General features: G+C 41.6%; 1 protein-coding gene across 5 annotated transcripts in view; it reads left to right on the forward strand.

Moving 5' to 3' along the window:
* The window catches only part of RAD51B (RAD51 paralog B), a 305,174-nt gene that overhangs the window by 117,541 nt on the left and 165,001 nt on the right, over nucleotides 1-22,632 (forward strand). For all 5 annotated transcript variants that reach the window (XM_088669800.1, XM_060273900.2, XM_088669783.1 and 2 more), the window contains exon 8: nucleotides 1,298-1,394. In XM_088669800.1, coding sequence (XP_088525926.1) covers nucleotides 1,298-1,394 — 97 coding nt within the window. The remainder of the gene's footprint in view (nucleotides 1-1,297; nucleotides 1,395-22,632) is intronic.

Consider the following 22,632-nt stretch of genomic DNA (forward strand, 5'->3'; position numbering starts at 1 on the left):
ACAAGGATGTCCATTGTCACCGCTGTTGTTCATTCTGGTACTGGAAGTTTTGACAAGAAGGATAAGAGAAGATTGAGAAGTGTCAGGAATAAAAGTAAGGAAAAATGAGCACAAGCTGAAATCATTTGCAGATGATCTGGTAATAACTGTGACAGATCCAAAAAATTCTCTCCCAAAAGTAATGAATATAATACAAGAGTTTGGTCAAGTGGCAGGATTTAAATTAAATAAAAGTAAAACTAAATTGTTATTTAAAAAAATCTTAAAGAATCTGAAAGGAAAGAAATAATAGAAATGACAGGGATAGAAGTACATAAAAAGTAAAGTATTTGGGTGTATGGATAACAGCAAAAAATATAAATATCTTTAAAGATAATTATGAAAAAAATGGCATGAAATTAAAAGAAATTTGGAAATATGGAATAGGATGAATCTCTCTTTAATGGGAATAATTGCAACTATAAAAATGAATTTACTTCCAAGGATGTTATTCCTCTTCCAAACCATTCCAGTAATAATGGGGAGTGCATGCTTCAAAGAATGGCAAAGAGAGATTTCAAGATTGGTCTGGAATGGGAAAAACCAAGGATAATAAATAAGATATTAACAGATGTGAAGGAAAGAGGCAGATTCTCACTTCCAGATTTAAAATTGTATTATGAAGCTGCTTCCCTAATATGGATCCGTGATTGGATCAAGCTAGATAGGGAGGAAATAACAGAATTGGAAGGACATGACAACAGGTTTGGATGGCATGCCTATTTATGGTATGGAAAAGCAAAGAGGTAATGTAATATAAATGTTAGTGATATGAGTCGTATGTAATGATAGAAAAAGAAAAGTGAATAAAAATTTAATAATAATAATAAAAGATATACCCATCTGGCTTTTAAACTAACTTCTTATTCGCTTTTTTGAATTTTATGCACACCCGCACCAACCGGGCCCTAAACACTCATCACTTCCCATCCTGGCTCCTACATACTTGTTTTCTCTGTACTATTACTCCTTTTCAACAAAGGCATCCTTTTCTCGTACCAGGGAGATATGAGGTGTAATGTGAAGCCCATAAGTAATCTGAAAAGATTGCTTGAAAGGATTTGCTTTCTGCAGCAGTCTATTATGATGCTACTATGGTTGATCCAACATTTCTAGGAAGGAATTGAAGTGGTTGAAAATTAGGGTGGGTGTTGAGGGTTGCCTGTCTGCCTATATACATTCTAATTCTTCTCTGAGCTACCACTGTATATTCTTCTTGTAATTCTAATACTTTTTCCTTCTCCATGTCTGTTTGCAGGTTATCTTGACGAATCAGATTACCACGTGGCTGAGCGATGGCCTTGCTGTGCAGGCAGACCTGCTGTCTCCAGCTGATGACTTCTCTCTGTCTGAAAGTAAGCAGCCCTTTTTATTACAGTTGAAACTTGACCCTGACACAAATCTCCACTACTACTCATAAGTCTCTTTTTCATATTTAAGGGGCAATACAAATATGGTTATTTGACCTAGTGTAAGATGTAGCTAGATGTAGCTAGAATTCAAAGCCCCTTTGAAACAACTTTTAGAGTTTCATTCTTTAAGACCAGTAAATGGTATTGATCTGCATGCTGGAACCTTAGAAGGGTTTGTTTACCCCACATTTTGTATGGTAAAGGTAAAGGGACCCCTGACCATTAGGTCCAGTTGCAGACAACTCTGGGGTTGCGGCGCTCATCTCGCTTTACTGGTTGAGGGAGCCGGTGGACAGCTTCCGGGTCATGTGGCCAGCATGACTAAGCTGCTTCTGGCGAACCAGAGCAGCGCACAGAAACACCGTTTACCTTTCCACCGGAGCGGTACTTTGACGTGCTTTCGAACTGCTAGTTTGGCAGGAGCTGGGACCGAGCAACGGGAGCTCACCCCCGTCACGGGGATTCGAACCACCGACCTTCTGATCGGCAAGCCCTAGGCTCAGTGGTTTAGACCACAGCGCCACCCGTATCCCTATTTTTGTATGGTAGCATGCTTAAAAACACTGCTATGTACTTACCAACCAGGTGAATTAGAGAACCTTCCCATCACTGTTAGAGGCAGGATAGTTGAGGGAATAATTGGATCATTCTGCTGATCTAATGTGATACAGGCAATGACTGTAATTATCAGCTACTCAAAAGAAGAACAAGTTGGCTCTGTCTAATAAAGAATAAATACTCATGTTTCTGCCATGATTTTGTTTCACATATTGTATAGCACAGTGCAGACCTAAATACTTCATTATGCTGTAGAAACTTGTGTGTGATGTAACACAGCCTAATTTTGTTAAAAACCTGGATCAGATAAGGATATGGAAATGATGCAATTGGTGCACTATCTTCCATCTAACCATGTGCACCTATCACTATAGTATCAAATTATTTACTATCTTAAGTCTTTTATAGCTTTTACCCTTACAGCATGCCTATTGTAGAACCGGGGCAAAGTGAAATTACAAGAGTCTGTGACAGAATTAAAAGCAATTTTCTGAGTCCTTTACCTTATCTGTGATCTATCCATTCAAACGATGCAACTTGCATTAGGAAACAGTTTCACAGAAAAATAGTTGAAAGTTGTTGTTGCTATTTAGTCGTTTAGTCGTGTCCGACTCTTCGTGACCCCATGGACCATAGCACGCCAGGCACTCCTGTCTTGCACCGCCTCCCGCAGTTTGGTCAAACTCATGTTGGTAGCCTCAAGAACACTGTCCAACCATCTCATCCTCTGTCGGCCCCTTCTCCTTGTGCCCTCAATCTTTCCCAACATCAGGGTCTTTTCCAGGGAGTCTTCTCTTCTCATGAGGTGGCCAAAGTATTGGAGCCTCAGCTTCACGATCTGTCCTTCCAGTGAGCACTCAGGGCTGATTTCCTTCAGAATTGATAGGTTTGATCTTCTTGCAGTCCATGGGACTCTCAAGAGTCTCCTCCAGCACCAGAATTCAAAAGCATCAATTCTTCGGCGATCAGTTGAAAGTTGTACTCTAGTAATATTGACAAGGAATTCAATAGAAACCTGATGGCAGAAAGTATGAATATATTTTATGAATTACTTACTCATAAATAGAAAAACTTCCTAAAAGCAATAAGAAAGTTCTGCTACTAGTATGCTATTTTCTATGTTGTGATTGAGTACCTGCTAGCAGGCTCCAACATTGTACTAGGAACTGCATATACCTTCCATATATGGACATAGTTTGAAACCAAGGGTCACTTTGCATATTACATTGTGTGCATACAGTAAAGTGTATCACATGTGGATGAAAAATCAATGTTTGTAAATGTAGGTATTACGTAGAGGTGTGTCCTACGGAGTTGGGATTGGGCATGGCTCCCTGCCATAGGTACACCCAGCGGCAAATATACTTGCTGTTCTGTAATGTGTCAAGTTATAGGGATAATATAGGTATTAAAACAATGTCAAAATCAATTCTTTCTTGATTTGGGAGAATATGTCTATAATAGGCTGAGGGTGATGGGGGTACTCTTTCTTCCACAGGCTCTGGTGCTATTTAAATAGAAAGACCGGTTGCAGGGCTAAAATGTGCAACAAGTCTAATTCAGTATATGGGAACCAGAATGGGTTTCACACATCTTCAAAAGAAACCAGGGAAATAATTTGCCCAGACTTCTTCTGACCAGCTGCCACCCTCAAATGTTTACTCATAAAAGTCAGATTTGTTATGTTCATGTTGGCTAGATCTAGTTTTAGACTGTGTTCAATTTTCTTTTCTTTCATGTGGTATAATGACTTTGGTCATACGCAAGTGGAGTGACAATTTACCTTTTCCTGGAATGTCATTGCAACATAGAGATGTAGTAATTTATGCAATAAAGGTGCCCTTGTGAAGGCTGAAGGGATGCTAGCTTTACAGTTTCCCTTTCTCCTGGGCCCAGTGCTTTTCTTCTTGAAAAAAAGGAGCCTGTACTCACATGAAGTTGTTACAGTTAGTGCCACACATTTAACCAGCAGGAAAAATTGTGCTGGTACTGCGTACACTTGAGTACCCCCAGGAGGAAAAAGCACTGCCAGGGCCTATAAATCATTCTCTTTTGGTCTCAAGAGATTTGCATGGTGATATTATAGCTACACATCTCTTTTAGCGCTTTGATAAGTGAACATCAGTGATTCACTGAATTCCATAAGGCTCGCTTTGGCACAGGAATTGGCGCTGTGATATAGACCAGAGTTAGTTTGGGGCAAATTGCTTCTTGAACTTCTGTGTTCAGGTCGGTGTATAGCTTCTGCTGTTTTCACTTTAATAGCTTTTATGTCCTTTCTGTGAGGACCCTGCATTGGATGAGTTTTTGTGCCTTGGAGCTGAGCTAAGTAAGATAAGAGGCTGTGGCAGTGGTGCACCAAAACGTATTGCCAGCCAAAGAAACCAAGAAAAAAACCACCCCTTAATTGCAGCATATTATTAGTAGTAGTATTAATGATGGTGGTAGTAGTGTTTCTCTACTATCCATCCTCCCATATATGCCCCGTGCAGTTCACAACACAGTGAAGTGCAACCAGAACTGCTTTCTCATTTTAAATCCAGAAACATACTTTAGCCTTACTGGAAACTAGGCATTTATTCTCTTTAAGCTCTCTTCTGTCCCTGCTGTGAAAATCAGGCAGCAGATCACTGAAATGGTCAGCGGAACTCAAGACACATTGCCTCATTATATGACTCGCTAGTAGAGTGTGCTGGTGCTGTTGAACTCCAGCAAGAGTAGAGATTGGGTGTGTGTGGAAGGAAGGGAAAGAAACAGAGAGGGAGAGAGAATGTAAAAGGAAGGAGAAAGAAGAAAAAGAGGGGAATAATATGAATGCAACTGTAGAGAGACCTTTGGATAAACAAACTATAAAAAAGACATGGGTAACACCCCCCCCTTTCTTTTGGTGGGGGGGCTATTCATCCTGATTTGTTTGCAAAAAGTTCGCAGCAAGGTTAGAACTTCAACTCTGTTGAACATCCATTCTGATTTGTTTACGGGGAGGTTACATAGCACTGCATCAATAAGTTGTTATCCCATACATTCTAGTGCATTTCCCCGTTACTGCAAAAAGCAGCGAGGGAAAGCATGCACACAGTGAGAAAAGGAGGCAGGGTATGCAGAGAGAAGATAAATTATGTTGTAGGGTGCTGAGAGAAAAGGGGACTAACAGAATGGTTTAAAGAAATAAAAAAACTGAAAGAAAAAGACTTTTCTGTGGTAAAAGTAGTGACACAACCCTCACGTGTTAGTAAAAAAAATGTTCTCACTTGAATTCTACATCCCTGAGCTACGGTAACATGTACTAAGTTTAACAAAAGTGCTGAGCACAAAGAACTGAGCATTTGCTTAGTTGTGATCAGTTCTTTAAACAAGCATCTCAAGCATAACGTGTTCCAGCGTGTTAGAAACTTATGTATACTTGAGGGAATAATCACATTTTGACACATGCTGAGTTTTTCTCTTCATTGTTATAGGCACAAAGTCTTCAAATCAATTGCAAGCTTCTTTTGATGATAGCAATAGCCTCTGTGCGTCATTGGAGGTATGCACTAAAAGATTCATAATTTATCAAATGTCCAGTTTTGCTAGAAAGTTTTAAACAAATCATAAATGATTAGACAGCCTTTGTAGCCACAAATCCACTGGAATTAGTTTCATGAGATTAAATGCATTGGAGTGGTAATAAATATCTGGTTTTGGTTATCACTTTGAGTAGTCTAAACTGACAACACTCTGTTTCTACTAATGGATGGGGTATTGGATTTCATTTTGTTGCAGCACTGTACAGCCACCCAGTACCTATAATTTGTTTCCCCCTACAAATCAACTGCTTTAATGTTAGTAGGGATTTATGCTGATGAGTTAGATGGAAGTTGATAGAGAAAAACAGTAATTAACAATTAACAGTAATTGAAGGTCTATACAGTAGATACATTGGATATCTAGGAGGAAGATCACATTTCAAATAAGCCTTACATATGCATACCTAGAAACACCCCATTAAGAATGTAGAGATATGTGACAAGAAGGAATTAAATCCAAATGTTTTTGGAGTTCATGGAGTCACTCTCTAGACAGCTTGGCCTTCAGTGGAGAAGGTGGTGCTCCCACATTATTCAAGGCCATGGTTTCAGCTTTTTTGGACTGAAAAAGATGGAAGCAGGTTGCAACTCTTCTTAGAACATGCTGTAGCCTCAACACTGCCAATTAATGAATTACCCATTGTTCCTTCTACAAGCTTGTCCCTGTATTGAACATGGTCCTGCAACTGCTACTTAAAACAATGTTATGAAAAAGAGAAGTGAAACTTGAGATTTGATTTAATTAGTGTGCATGCTATGAAGGCTGTTAATACTAACTTTTTATAAGCTGCCAAGTAACCTGTTGAAGGACAGGCCACCTGATGGCTCTTCATGACATATATGACAAGGCAAACACATGGTTGGCACATTCCACTGAAATATGATTTTATTTGGAAGTCTTTGTAGTTATATTCATTCTGTATATTGTTATGGTATGAATGCATGTATGCTTGCTATATTCCCCACCCCTACCCATTGCCAGTACACAGGTCAGGACACTTCCTACTTTCTTTCATTGTGGTTACTTTGTGATTTGTTCACATTATCCTCTTGAGTAGTACTATATTGTATGATTGCTGATTTGTGCTGCTTCATTATTGTATTGTTCTGAACATGTTTAAGTAAAAAGTTTAAATAAAAAAGAATGAGAAGAAGAAAAAAGTTCTGCTGGAATAAGAATATGCTGTACAGTACTTAATAGGTCCTTGTTCTGATTCAGCAAGGCAATCCTTATGTCCCGTTTGTACTTGAATCAGCTCCCCACCCCCAAAATTTGATTTGAGGCTTGCAAAGCTCAAACTGGTTTGTGCTTAATAGATAAAAGATGTTTTATCATGGATAAACGCAGTCCCCCAAGTACTCTGGTGATAGCCTTCCAGAAACCATCAGGTGATGATGAGTCATAGCTTTCTGCCTTAGCTGCAGCTGTGTACCAACGCTTCATTAGAGCATTTTAATTTGGTGTTTAAAAGGCATACATGGCAGTCATAAGACCTGAATCAGGAAGAAACGGTTAAAAGCCTTCTAACTCTGAAGTTGCTGAAAAGCATTATTTACCATGTTTCAGACGTAGTGATGGATCCAGTCTGTGAACCTCAGTGATTAGGGGGCACTCAGACTCACCAATAGTAGGTACCTCTTCACCTCTCTTCCAGTTACAAGGCATGGCAACCATCTTTACTTCAATTATGTTTGCATTTAGCTTCCATAAATTTGTCTATATCCAATAGTCTGTCATTGTAGCCAAGCATACAATGAGTAAGCACCAAGAGCACAATACCCAGTTTCAGATAAAATATATAGGGTTAGGTGCCATCAGCATTTTGATGGACAGCTTATCCACGAATCCTGCATCATCTAATTAGTAGAGCTAGATTACACAGTGTATACTACCTCCTCTTGATACCATGCTTGTTTAAAAGCAGAGTTGGGAATTAAATCCATGAATCCTGATGCTAACAATCCAAAATGTATTCCTGGACGTGTCTTACAAGAAAAAGAAATCCAACAGAAAACATTTCACTATTGATATAGTAAAATTGCTTCAGGCACAAGACATGCAGAACGAAAGGGTTCCTATAGAAGATGGAGAATTACATAATCCCACCCAGGGAATTCTTAAGAAAACAGCAGCAAAAGACCATGCACTACACATTCCTAGAGACCCACCAACTGAAACTTCAACCATTTAAAACACAATTCTGGCTTCAGTCTTGCTATAAATAACTTTAATTTTTAAAATTATTGCATCATTTACAGTTCTTCCTTTAAACCCAGCTGACAAAATCCACTCCAGATGTTTGGTAGGCAAGAACAGCAAGCAACAAAGTCAAACAAGAAAGTTGAAAACTTAATGAGCAGTGATGGATTTAAAATAAAAATAGGAGCAATAGAGGAAAATCCTGGCTGAAATTTGAAACCATTTTAAAAGGAGCATAATAATTAATTTATCTTGTTCATAAGACAGCAAATTTATTAGGTTGTTTTTTCTTCAAAGCCACAGGGACTTGGCTGATGAAACCTGAAATTGTTGTTCCATAACCTATGCTTTTATATTAAACAGATGACCTCAGATTTTGGAGCAGCTTTTGACTCCAGGGAAAGTATGCCATTAAGAAAGTGCCAGAAATGTACTTAATTGATACAAGTCTTGAAAACCTCTCTAAAGGGTGTTATTTCCCATATACAGATTTCTGGGAAATGACAGAGCCCCGCTTCATACATTTACTGGAGGCTAGTGCTAAAATAGTGCAATGGAAGAGAAGCCCTGGTCCCTCCCCTCCCTCGTGCAGGTAACGTCCCATGCGAGTAGGTAATGTGCTCTTAAAATAATGGTGTATGTGTAGGCAGTAATCAGAACAGGAGCTTTTTCACAACTGGCCAGTATTGTGGAGGTCTTGGCTCACATGGCAAGTTATATGCTTGGTGGTGGGGAGAGCTCACACCTCTCTTCCACCATTCCTTTCTTCTATGTCTCTCTTCACATCTCTTCCACTTTAGGGGAAAGGCTGTAGCTCAGTGGGAGAGCTTCTGTTTCACTTGTAGAAGGTCCCAGGTTCAGTCCTTGGCCTCTCCAGATAGGGCTGGAAGACACCTCTGAAATCCGGGAAAGCCACTGCCAGTCCATGTAGCTGATACTGAATTAGGCAAATGCTATAAGGCAGCTTCCTATGGTATTTCAGGGCTTGCCCATGCTGATTGTATGAATTGGGCCTAAAGAGCTGTAGAATTTCATCAGAATTCAAGCTGTATGTGAAGGACTTTGACTTTGGTCAAAGTCTGAATCCAATTCAAAAACTACTAATTAGATTACCCAACAAATGTGGTGCATTAGATATGCTCTGTTGTCTCAAACAGCTATCCTGGACAGATGGAAGAGTTTATCTTCTCTTGGCATATAATTAGGATTGAGTCTTTAAAAAAGAAAAGAAAAAAGATCAGGTTACGGATACAAATTATGAGCAAACTATTTAATTTCAGTGAAGCTTATGCACAGTACCAGCTTGTAGCAAGAGACGCAGCTGGTAATATTTCCCTAAGCCACTCTAGAAATTTCAGTGAGCAGGAACTAGGGTGAATGTTTGTGTTTCAGTCTGAATATTCTCTGTACACTTGCCTTTACACACACACACACACACACACACACACACACACACACACACACACACACCCCAAAACCAGTCCAGCAACATTAATAAACAAAGACCCTTGTCTGATCTTTGAAATTCAGACTTGCAGGAACTTTGCCAATCTCGGGCAAGTTTTACGGAACACAGTAATTTACCCAGACCGCAAAGTAATGGCCATGTATTTTTCTGCATGTTCCTCCCATTGTTAGTTATTACCAGGATCTTTATGTACAAACTGAATAAATTTTCCTTTCCAGTCAGGCTCCTCCTTACTACAGGGACGTTACACTCCTTTGTTTTCCCCCTCCACAGCTCTGAATCACAGAGTCATGTGCCTGGTGCAATAAAATGAAACAGTAAGACTGGGCCAGGTTAGCGGAAGATGACTATTGAAGAGTGATTTCAGAATACAACACAATACACACATCTTACTGAGCATGAATACTTGGGATAATAAAAGAAGAAGAAGAAAGAATTTTAGCTATGCATAGAATTGCAGATGTTTTAAAAACACACCAAGGGTTTTATTATACAAAGCAGAGCCTGGGTGTTTTTAACATATTAAGTTCTGCCCTGTTTTGTAAAAGTAAAACTGTTTTTCCCCTGCTGTGCTTAAACCAGCCAGATCTGCAAGCCTTCCTTGCAAAATTTCCTTTTCTATTGCCAGAACATTTTGCTTACCTATCCATTTGTAATTTTGCTGGGTTCATCTGTTGCTGAAATCTGCAGGAGTACAGCTATGAGGTTTTAGTACAGTATTTAGAGAAAGGAATTCATCCATTCCCTGCTAATTCAGAAATCTGCCTGTCATAACATTATAGTCTGAGGGGAGACTATAAAGAAAGGAGGATTGTAATGTAAGCTTCAGTGCACTTGAGCTATGTAGTATCAGTTAATTGCAAGCTGTGACATGAGCTGGGTGTGAGAGAATGAAGGGTAAGTTCACAGAATATAATGGATGTGTGCAGGAAAGCTCAACATCCCATTTTTGAGACTATTAAAAATATTTTAAGCAACTACCCCTCCCCCAAACCAACCCCTCCCCAAGTTTTGATCTGTAAAGCAGAATGAGCATAACTTCAGACTGCCCTTGGCAACTGCTTAGAGGCTGCAGATAGTGTTAAATCCTGAGAGCCCATCGCACTACTGCTCTGGTCTCCGCATTGTTTCTCTGCTGTTACCTTCTGTGCATAATTTAGAGTGTTAGCTTTGATCTAAAGAGCCCTAAACAGCTTGAGCCCTACCTAAGACAGGGCTTATCCTCATGGTCTTGCAAAGGACTACAGTAAGTTTTCACAAGAAGAGGGGAAGAGGGAAATGACTTGTTGTACTGGTATGTGTCTTCCTTTTATGGATTAGAAATGTGCTTCAAACTGGAGGGGGAGAACACATTTTCCCAGTTCTTCCCTCCTCTTCCTAAGGAGTCTCCATGCATTGACATTGCCACTGTTACTTGCAAAGCAAGAAAGAGAAAAGAAGAACGTTACACCGTCACCTAATTTAGAAAAAAAATAATTCCTGCAGAGCGCTAACAGATCAGGATTCTAGTCCAGCCTCTTCCCTGATCCCCTAGTTTTCTTTATGCAGGGAGAAATAGGTTTCTTTTTACAAGTTGGGGTGTATTCCGAAATCACATCCCCTCCCAGGAGCACAGTGGGGCCCTGCTGCCCTCCTGACACTGGCATCTCAACTGCTTACTGGAATGGAGCAGGGCAGTGTTGATGCTGGGCCTGTGCAGGTGCACTGGCAGAGTCCATTCTGCACTCCCACCAATGTGCCTGCACATTGCTGGCACCCTTTGCCATCGAAATAAATGGCACTGACACTGGCGTCAGTAGGACAGCTGCGTGGCACTGCCCCAATCTACTGGTTGCTCCTGCTTCTAGCACATGATTTTCCTGAAGGTGCAGACCAGCTCTTAAGCTAGAAAAGACTGTCCAAAGTATATGAATCTGGGTGTGACTTTCTTTCCTTTGTGCAGTGTCATTCAGCTTGAATTCCTCCCCTCCAGCTCACGATCAGTTGAACTTTGTCATGTTGCCAGGGAAAAGGCAACTCTTTCTCCATACAGCAGTGATTTTGGGATGCCCTCTTGGAATGTGATGGTACAAGTTCAATGCACACCTCTTTGAATAGTGCCTATGACATCACTGATGACAGAGATGGTCATGTACAGACAGCTTTGCTTCATTTTCAATGATTAAAATCCCCACTAGTTTAAGCTACTGGTAATGGGTCGGCTCACGGTATAGTACAGTAAGGCCTAGCTCCTTCATATAAGGCAATACAGGACTAGTACAATGTGGGTCATATTTACTGGTCCCAGGCACATCATCCTCACCATGTGGACTTGGGCCTGAATAAACATGCGAGTGCATGGAGGTTACAAGTTGAGAGCAAGCATAATTTTTTATCCAGCACAACATGATTACTGATCATCAGCCTTGCATTTTCCTGGTTTTATGGAACTTGTGCCAACATCAGATGCCACTAAAGCAGGTTTGTTGGGAATTGAATTTTTCTGTTTTTCACAGAGAAGTTTATTCAAATACTAGGTTTTGTTAAATGTGTGTGCATATTATTCCAGTGAGTGAGTGTGGTTGTTGTGGTGCATGTGAGTGTATGTAGTTGTGGGGTTGGGAGGCAGGGCTCACATCTGTTTCTCAAGTTTCCAAATGTACTCACTGGCCCCAACAGTTTGGTGAACCACTGAACTAATCAGTGCACCGCATTGTCATATTCTGAAAGTAAGGGATTAGGCATGGCACATAGCATCCACTAGGTGGCTCCCTCTGCATATTTTGGAGTCCTGGCAGAATTCTCACTTCAAAATTTAAATTGCACATGCAGTAATTTCCATCAAAATTGAAAAGAAATATGTGATATGATTATATTAAAAAATCAGAATAAAAATGGTCAGGTGTCTCAGTCTTCAACACTTTTTAAATAACTGTACCTGTTGCAGTTTATATTGGATCAGTTTGGAATTTGGCACATTTGTCACTCCATAGAACACGTATGACAAGTATCAATTTACTTGCTTAACGGGTACCATTTTATAAGCAATACGAGACTTATAATGTCAGAACCCTGTTTTGTTTAATTTTGTTATTCACATTGACTGAAGGGGTGCTTTAGTAATCATTACTAGAGGTGGAAATCTAAGGCTGCCCCTTGTGTTCCTAGCAGGGACAAGATATGAACTGAGGCCATCTGACTCAGCTCCTAAGTATTAAACCAGGGGTCCCCAAACTTTTTCAGCCGGGGGCCGGTCCACCGCCCCTCAGACCCTGTGCTGGGCCGGACTATTTTTTATTTTTGGGGGTGGCACAAGGACGCCTGCCGCGCCCCACCCCACCCCATGTTTCTCTCTGGGTGCGCAGCAGAGATAGAGAGTCCGGAGGGACAGAGACTCCATTTTCCATTTTCCAGAGTTGTTGAGAGGCGGCTCAGCCCCCCACGGGTGCACCTCTCCCTCGGGTGTGGGGTCATGGAGGGAAGACTGGGGGTGTGGGTTCAAGGAGGGAGATGCTGCCTTCATGGAGGGAAGACTGGGGGTGTGGGTTCAAGGAGGGAGATGCTGCCTTCACGGAGGGAAGACTGGGGGTGTGGGTTCAAGGAGGGAGATGCTGCCACATTCATTCAAGGCAGTCCAAAGTGACACCATTAATTCTTTATAATACAGTATTGCTCTAAAAACAGATGGCAAAAAAACTATAACTGTACAGTACTGGTCTTTGGCGTCTGGAGAGGGGAAGGGGGAACTTTGTATCTGAAAGTTTAAAACTGAATTTGATCATCATAAAAAACATTGGAAGAGACAAATGGCTTTAGCCACGTTTCATGGGGAGCCCTACCTGATTCCCGTTGAACTTACTGCAAAGCAAGTGAGCTCTTAGCCTGACACTGAGAGAGGGGGGAGACCCAGCTGCCTTAAGAGATGAATGAGGTAAACACCAGGATGAACACACACACACACAGCGGGAGATTGATATTTTGGGGTCCTAGGGCAGATTAGGCAGGTCTCCTTTGTTGCTGCCCAGGGCTGTGGAGCCAGGAGGAGAAAAGTCAGCGGAGCTCTGGGCTCTGGGGCTGAGGAGCCGAGGCAGCTGAAGCAGCCCAGCGGAAGAAGCTGAGCGGAGGCAGGCGGGGCGAGCCAGGAGCTCCGTTCAGAGTCCCTTAAAGGCGCAGCGCCGCTTTTTCCCACCGCCTTCCTGGGCACCCCCTGGGCTCCTCTGCCTGCTCTTGCAAGCCCGAAAAGGCTCCTGTCCCGCTGCTGGCTCTCACAAGTGCAGGCACAGGAGCCGCAGTTGGGGGAGGCAGCAAAGGGGCGGGGAGGAACGAGCAGCCCGGCTCCTGCCCAGCTTCGCTGCTTTAAAGCGAGCTGTGGAGGAGGGAAGGTTTCTCCTCCGGGCTGAGAGGCTGCGCTGCGTCTCTCTTCTTCTTCGAGGACTCAGCGCCGCGCCTCCTCCTTTCCCCAGCCCTGGGTTCCGCTCAGTCAAGCTTCGCCACCAGCGCACGCACCGCAGGACCAGCAAGAGCTGTGCATGCGCTGGTGGGTGAAGCTCGACTGAGCGGAACCCAGCGCAGGGGAAAGGAGAAGGAGGTGCGGCGCTGAGTCCTCGGAGGAGGAGAGAGACGTGATGCCACTAGCCTAGATGGGCCTGCGTGGAGGAGCAGCCTGAGGAGGAGCGGCCACAGGCGGCGCCCAGGAGGAGCCTGTGCCATGCTTCCCTTCCGTGGCGCTGCTGCTGCTGCGCTCAGGACAGGCGCAGGCTCCTGGCGGCGAGGAAGAGGTGACGCAGGGGGGTAAAATGGCTCTCACTGGGAATTTTTTTTTTTAAGTGCATAATGGCCATGCCGATCCCCAGACCTTTCGCGGGCCGGATTGGGAGGCCAATTGGGCCGCATCCGGCCCCCGGGCCGTAGTTTGGGAACCGCTGTATTAAACACAATGTGGTACCAGTTCTGTATGACTACAATGCAGTTGGATTTTGCTTTGAACAGGTGATCTGGATCGACTGTGCAGCTAGTTAACCTTGGGTTAATTTTTTTCTGATTCTGTAAGGTTGTGGAAACTAAATACGTTTAACCAGGTTTAACCAGGGCTTTTTTCAGCCAGAACTGAGTTCTGGTACCTCTTTGGTGCATTCTGGCACCTCTGTACATTGCACTGCAGGTGGCTATGGGCAGCACAGCAATTGGTACTGTGCAGCAGCGGTGGGTGGGGCGAGAGGGTGAAGAAGAGAAGCTTCCCTAAGGAAAAGCTCAACAGCTTTCGCTGGGTTGACCTGCTAAAAAAAGGTCAACAAGTTCCAGCACCTCTTTTCTCTAGCAAAAAAGCCCTGGATTTAACCAAAATTGACATACCACTTGATTGTAATAAAACCTCTGAGGTGTTTACAAGAAATATTAAAATTATCATTAAAAACAATTAAAATTAACAGTGAAGAAATCAAAACATGCAAGTATTTATGTATCTAGATAGGCTTGCCCACAAGAAACATTTTAAGTAGGTACTTAAAGTTTGTTTCAGCTACTATTACTACCACAATATATTTGTTGATTTGCTTTATATAGCTCTAAAGAGCTCTTTTCAAAAGTGAAAGCTTTATTTTAACAGTGCAAGCCTATGCACACTTAATAATTAGATAATTAACTGGGGCTTATTTGTAATAAGTGTGTTTAGGATTGTAGCTTGAAGCACACACACAATTTCTTCTTACAGTAGTTACTAGTTCCTGACTACCATTTGATTTCCATTGTTAAAAAGGCTTTCTCCATGGAGAATGGCCCAGCAGATGGTAGGATATGCTGTCACCTAGCATCTAAAGAGAGGCAAAACAAACTGGAGAAGTAATCTTTTGACTAGGGTCTGGATAACTGCTCTACCTGCGCCCAAAGGCTTAAGCATGCTCAGTGGCATTTCGCTGTTTATGCATTGTGAATTTGTGTCCTCCTATGTATTTCACTCTGAAATGGCTTCTACAGTCTGCTAATGAATTTCCAACATTAGTTCAAAGTACATAAGTTGAAGTAGAACCTGAGAGTGGAACACTCTTGCTGTCAATCTGTTCTCTTCCTGCCCTTTCTGGTGGCTCAAGTTTTGTGCTGCTGGAGAAGGAGCTAGTGGAGTTATTTTGTGGCAGAAGGAAGGGATACAAGTGACCCCCTTTTTGGGATGAAGCACTCTTTGGCACCTCAAAGACTAACTAGCTCAGTGTGGCATGAGCTTTTGTGGGCAAGAGTCCAAATTCTTTCAAATCAGGTTGCAAATCTCTGGGAGACCTTCCCAGCTCATCCTGCCGCTTTGATATTCCCCCTGCCAATTGCATCCTCTGGGATCTTGCTGTCTCTGAATGGAGAGCCCAATAATTGTCCAACAGTGGCTCTCGTGTTTATCTCTTTGTAACTGGCATCTCATTTGGATTTAGTTTCCTGTCATCTGTCAAAACTATCTAGGGCAACTTAGATTCTTTCAGAAATAACTGCCTCTGCAAAGAACAGCTCACAGTGAAGTAGTCATTTCAGCTTCCTTTAGGCTGGGTGCCAGTTTTTATAGAATAATGGATCTTTCTTCCTCTTGAGTTGCTCCTCTCTTTGCTCCTCTCTATCATTTTTCTTATGTAGATAAGGGAAAGTGGGGATATTTTTCATTGTGCTCAATAAGCATCTGTGATTATTCATGGTGCGGAAGTGGTTTCCAGCATTCCATCAGCCATCACAGTCATGAAATGTTCACCATTTTCTTTATGTGACAGTCCAGAGTATCATTTCCAGTAAAACTTTCTTTTAAAAAAATAAAAATATGAGTTTGCTGGTATGATCTAGCTGTTGTTATTTAACACAGGATACAAGTTTTTATAGAAGAATCAAGTAAAACTTACATAGGTAAGGGCCAATTTAATCAGTGAGGGCAAATTTTGATTTGCTGAATTAAGAGTACCTGTGCTTATTTCTTGAGTAAGCATTTTATTCCAATGTGGCCGCTTGGTGGAGAATGAAAAAATAATGATGGCCTTCCCTGAATCGAAGTTTTTAAAAATAACAATATAAAAATTATTCATAGAGGTATTTATTATCCCCCCCCTTTAACACATGTTCCTATATGAGCTTTCACTTCAAGCCTTACTGTTGCCATAGGAGACAGTTTTCTTTGGGACCTTGGTAGTAGACAAAATGGTTATCGCACACACCTGTCTGCCACAGTCCCAAGGCTGGCAATCAACAATTAATTAATTGTAATTAATTAATTACAACTCTTCAGGTGAGTTGTTTATTTTCACACCTTTCTTGCACAAATGAATATACAAGAGCTATCTTATATATTCTCAAAAAGCACATAGGTTGAAGTTTTGTAAAAATGCAAAACAAACATCATGTAAGTTTGTTAATATGTGAGTACATTTAATTAATTGGCTAAAAGGCAGGTGATTTTTGAACTAAAATATTTGTAAACATTGGAGAGGCATTGCTAAGCTAAATGTGTTAATTTTGGTGGCATTTGTTTTATGGAAGTGAGTTGTGCTGTCCCAAGCCCCCATTCCCAACATGTTCACACTTCTGTCTCAGGGACGTCTACACTGGCTTGGTCATGTACACAGATGACAGGATCCCCAAAGATGTGCTGTACGGGGAGCTGGCTTCAGACACTAGGTCTGTTGGCAGACCAACCATTACAAAGATATCTGCAAACATGACATGAAGGCTGGAAACAACCCCGCTGTAAGGGAATCCCTGGAGATAGACCGTCATTTTGTGTATCCACAGCAGTGACCACAGGAGGAATGATCCCTGGGATCAGATAGTTTTAGCAGAGGGCTCTGGGCAACTGAGGGAGGAGGTAACTCAGGAGGAGACAGTGCCCAATGGGAAGCCTCAACAGTAGGGTGTGGTATTGTTGCTTAGAACCTGCCCCCACAGGAAGCAGACCCATAGCAGAGGAGATGGTATTTGCAATCCCAGCATTCCCACAAAGCAAGGCTCATGAGTGAGTACCACATGTTGTCTTTAAAAGCTTGGTGGGTGTGGTGTGGAAACTGTTGGGACATCTTCACTGCTTTCATCCATTTCCGAACATGCCTGATTCCTGTACTCCTGATCTGTTACTCTTGAACGCCTGTGTCTCCTGCCAAGCCTGTAGTGTTACCTTCTGAAGATAAATCTCTCTGTCTTATACATAAAAGCCTGTGTGTGTGTGTGTGTGTGTTTTGAGTGTGAAAAAGGACGGCCATACTATTTTTGTGTTTGAATGGCAGAGTTAGCTGCTATTAGGATTTTTAATGAACCAATGACTGAACAAGTAGGAAACAAGTATGGGTCTTTAAAGGCATGCACACATCTGGATTTGCATTAGTGCCAATAGAGCCTGAAGCTTTTGGTTTCTGGGGGGTTAAAATACATATTTGAGGATTTACATAAAATTCATGTTGCCTTGTTTTTTCTTCTTTAATGTGATCTGTGGCATATATTTTGCCACATTTCAGGGTAACTGGTTTTAAGTAGTAGTCCTAAGATGTAAAATATGGAGGCTGGGCCTTTGAATTAGGTGTGGATTCACTTTTCCTTCATCATGTCAAGAGCGTGAATGTGCGCTGCCTCTGCTACGACTAGACTAGACAGCAGTAACCAAATCAGCCCACGAGAGCAATTTGTGCTTAATTCCAAAGCACAGTTGTAGGGTGTGGATATGAGTTTGAGGCTGTTGGTGAATGACCTGTTAGACGGGCAGCTTCTGTAGCTCGTCCATTGCATGTATGGGGGAAAGTAAGAAACAGAGCTGATTCTGCCCTGGTTCAAAAGCACCTTCCATGTGTTCTTCAGACTTCCAAGTACATGTTGTGAGTTAGAAAGAAATCAGTCACTTTGAAATTTTATCTTACACTCTGCATTTGCCATATCCTAATTCCGACTGCAGCTTTTAGAATCCACCACATGTTTACACTGGAAATTTCTCCATACATATATAGAGTTTGTTCTCTTATGAAATCATTTCTCAGGGGAAGGATAATTTAAAGACATTTCCGTTTGTTATGTCTGAGCAGAACTAGACTATTAGGGCTTGTTAATGCTGGATAAACTCAAGCCCTAGAACTGCCTTCCACTGTGGATTATCGAATCTGCTGCAAACTGCATTCTGACATGACCAGTATGATGATACCCAGGAAGCATTGCAATGTAGATATTATGGTTTCTGCCCCTCCTCCCTTCTTTGAAATTGAGGGTTGCTAGATGGAATGATGCAGTGCTGAATTTTCAATTGCCTCGTGAATGTGAACTAAGAAGTGCTACACATACTACCTTTTTCTTGTAAGTGTGTGTGTGTGTGTGCGTGTGTGTGTGTGTGTGTGTGTGGCACTTGCCAGTAGGCTCCCAATACCTACACAGAAAATAAGACAGTTTTTATGCTCGTTTATATCGCTGTAGAGCCCCCCACAGTTTAGGTGGCCCTAAATTGCACTTGAAATGTGCACATTATTGTAGTTTATTGTATCTGTTTAGGAGGAAACCCTGTGTACCATTGTTAAATGCGTTTTAGAATGTAGATGGAACTGAAGAAACTTTTACACAAAAGTAGCTGTTCTATTAAACATAAAATACATTCTAATCACATTTTGTTCACTTTAAAAGAAACTTTTCAACTGAAGGTCCTGCAGTTCCAGTCTGCTACATTTTCCAGAACCCGTCTGTAATCTTGGATTTACTTTATATGACTTTTGGGAGCAGATTTATAATAGCTCATTGATAAAATGACAAATGTTTTCTTCCCTGCTCTAGATATCACTTAAGCAATAAACATGTCTCACATTGTTTTTCCAAAGTCCGGGTTATCCTTCAGTATGAATATAGGATAGAGAACCATTAATTTGGCATTTCATAGACATAGCTATAAGCCAGGCAGAGACTGTAGTCCTACTTATATATTTCTCAACTTCAGCAGACAGATTTGGGTAAGGTAGGAATGCAGGATCAGTCAGGCTTAAACTGTCTCTTTTAAAATCAATTTGTGCTGACCTCAGCAACAGAGCTCATATTATGTACCAAATTGCTATTACAGTAAGCTGCTTCAAATACCTTCCTTAGTCCCTGTAACAGACTGTCACTCTGTTGAACTTGGACAATTCACTGAGGGATGTATTAGGTTCTGAATAAAATAAAATGCCTTTGCCTTTTCTGATTTCATTTCTTTTCTTTCCACTGCAGCTTAAGTATAGATACATTTTTATTGCTTTTCATCCCAACATTCATAAAACAGTGTAGCAAATTACTTTCCCAACTCCACATTTTTTAAAATTCAGTCAATAAACCCTAACATGTTGTTTTTAAAAATTAACAGGAGGTATACATTGGCAAATATGCCTTGCAGAGAATTTAAAGTTTCCCTTTGCATATTCTTTTTTTGTTGTGAGGAAGCTATAACTAAGTCAAATTAACACTTTGTCTGAGCTTTGCCAGAAGATACTGGATACCAATGGAAGCTTTTATCTCTCAATACAAATAGGGACCTTAGGGAGGGGCTATCAAAAACTGGGGAAAGCTGAGGAAAAGGTTAAACTCTGGCTGCCATTTGTTTTTAAAGATAATCATGTTAAATGCAATAACATAATGTGTAGTTTGGCCCTCTAAGTGCAATGAGGGGGAGTAGATTGCTATCTAAACTCTTTCATTTTACAAGTAGATGGAAAAGAATGAGCTTAGCACCACCCACCCCACCCACCTACAGCCTGCTCAGAGACAGCAGTTTTTAAGAGACTTAAAGGTGATATTGTAGATGAATTGTTTTGTTGTCTTTTCCCATTGTTGTCTCTGGTTAAAAAGGTTTTGTTAATTTTTTGTTAATTGCAAAAACCATAGGTGGATTACATGTGCTGGGAGATGTACCAGGCAGCATGATCCTCCCAGTTTCTCTTGTAGCTCCCAAAGTATTTATTCTTTACCATCACCACCACCATAGAGTAGGCTTGAAAAAATAGTTCTTGCTTGCGTTGAGTCAGATGCATGTGGGTTGTGTTCATGTATCCCACACTGCTCCAGCACTGGTAAAAAGCAAGGAAGCAAATGGGTTCTGTTCAATGGGAGAGGATACTTGAGAATGATTGTGTCGTTCGCAGCAGGGAGCCACATGTTTACCTGCCCCACACTTGACATCATATATGACATCAGGTGGGCGTTGCTTGCGGAAAACAATCTACGGAGCCAAATGACTTCTGCCACTGGGCCTAAATAGGTCTGTGGGCCAGAGGTTCCCCTCTCTTGTTTTAGGGGCAAGCTGAAAAGGAATGAGGCAAGCTACCGGTAATTTTATTTATGTATTTGCGCATTTGTTCTTTCTAAGTTACCTATAATATTGCTCTTAATGATGTACCCTAGAACCTTGTGTGACACGCACTCACTCTCCAAAGAAGAAAATACCCAGCTACAGTACTTTTCTAGTGTCTGAATTTCAGGCATTTTACTCCTTTCCTGTTTAGTTTGTGGGCTGGCAGTTTCTTTTTTAGGTTGTGTATAATTACTGTTTGTCCCATTTCAGAGGTTATTTTTCTCTCTCCATTCACTTGAATCACTAGGGAATTGCTTCAGCTTTATTTTCTAAAAATATTATACTGTAGTTTGATATGCAGGGATTATCATGTGCTGGTTAAAATGAAATTCCTCATTTGGGAAGGATGCCATGTAGAAAACTGGTCTGATCTAGGCTCTGGTTTATCGCCATTGATTTGGAAGTCTCCGAACTATTTCTATATGATGATAATGGGTATTTATCCCCTCTTTCCTCCACTCCCTTGAGAAATGAACTGATTTCCTTCCATCCCCTTATTTTTTCTGACTGCTTTACTCAGTTCAACAACTGGTGAGAGTCAATGAACCAGTCTCAATTACATAGATGCACATAATCGGTTAATTGATAAATAGCTAGAAATCAAGCAGCTATTCAAAGCTCAATCAATACAGTTTTATTTTACAATAATCTGCTACAGGCAAATCCCCATTTGCATGGGGGTTGCTTTCCGTCTCAGTGTGCACATCAGCAGTCGCGCATAAGCCCATTCTGCCCCCTTCCAAGGTCGAAAGTGGCACAAGTGCATGCCTTGGTGGCACGCAAAACGGTCATCTCTTGTAAATGATAATTTACCCAATCAAGCAAGTATCAATTCAGTTAAACCTTCACAACATGTGGACCATCTCAAGCCTTTGTAGACTATAGTATATTTTGAATTCCCACCCCCACCCCCATAAATCTGACTTTTGGTTATGATAGTCTGTTTCAAGTCACTTGCACCTCAACTTGGGCCCTGACCCTACCTAGGCTTGGTGCTGGGTTTACTGAAGTGCCAGTGAAAGCTCTGCTTCCCAATTCCCTGGGCATTCTACCTACTTCATCAAATGCCCCATTGCCTCTCTAACCTCCCTTAGTAACTTTTGCCCATCTCTTAAGTTCTTCAAAGATCTCCCTTTGCCTGTGGTTTCCTGATGAAGTCCTCTCAAGAGGCTGCTGAACTCCTTGGGTCCTGTGCTGCTGCTACGTAGCAATAAGCAGGAAGCAGCTCAACTCTTCACAGCTTGTGTGGCCCAGAGGAGCCTCTCTATCCAGTAAGGTAAATAGTAGTTACTGTATGACCCCAGGAGAATCTTTCCCTTCTCTTGTAACCCAGGCATCTTTATACTTTGCAACTACAGTACTACCACTATCTGCAACTCCAGTTTATTGACGTGTTACCATCTGTGTTAAAATGCTTAGAATCCCCAAATATGGGATTTGCAACCACATGATTTTAATTTTTCTCTCTTAAAAAAGAAAGATTTGGAGCTAGAATTGGTTTCAGGTTTTAACACATACAGCCTCTGTAGGATGTTTATTACACTTCTACTCATGATCAGCGAAAACAGTGGTGAAGGAGTAAAAAGTTCCAGTGAGAGAGGAAAATGTGCCCAGAAGGTTTTAAGAGTTGTATACCTTTCACTTTAGAACCCTGAGAGCCTCAGTGCCCGGCTTCCTCAAGAGCACTCTTCATCAATTCACACACATTCAGTTCAGCGGTTGAATAGTTTCTCAGAACCCTGAGAGCCACAGCACACAACTTCCTCAAGGAACAAACACCGCCAGCTAACCTTATGAAGAATGCTTCTTGAGGAAGCTGGATATTGTGGCTCTCTAAAGCTTTTAAACCACAGAATGTGCTCTTTCTGTGGAGAGGTTTGTTTTGCCAGCACTGGGAAGTGGCAGGATGGTCTTCAGAATGTATCAAGTGTGTAATATGGATTACTGAAGTTTTGTGAAGAATTTGCCTCATGAATGAAATCTTTTGTATTAGCTTAAGTGACAGGCTCCCCATCAGTCACTTCATTTTTCCAAGGCCACATCCTGAATCTCCTGTGGACTTTTGGGTGTTTTATTTCTGTATTTCAGATGTCTTCAGTGCTCGAGCC

This window comes from Zootoca vivipara, chromosome 1 (assembly GCF_965207765.1).
Source record: "Zootoca vivipara chromosome 1, rZooViv2.hap1.1, whole genome shotgun sequence".
Classification (NCBI taxonomy): domain Eukaryota; kingdom Metazoa; phylum Chordata; class Lepidosauria; order Squamata; family Lacertidae; genus Zootoca; species Zootoca vivipara.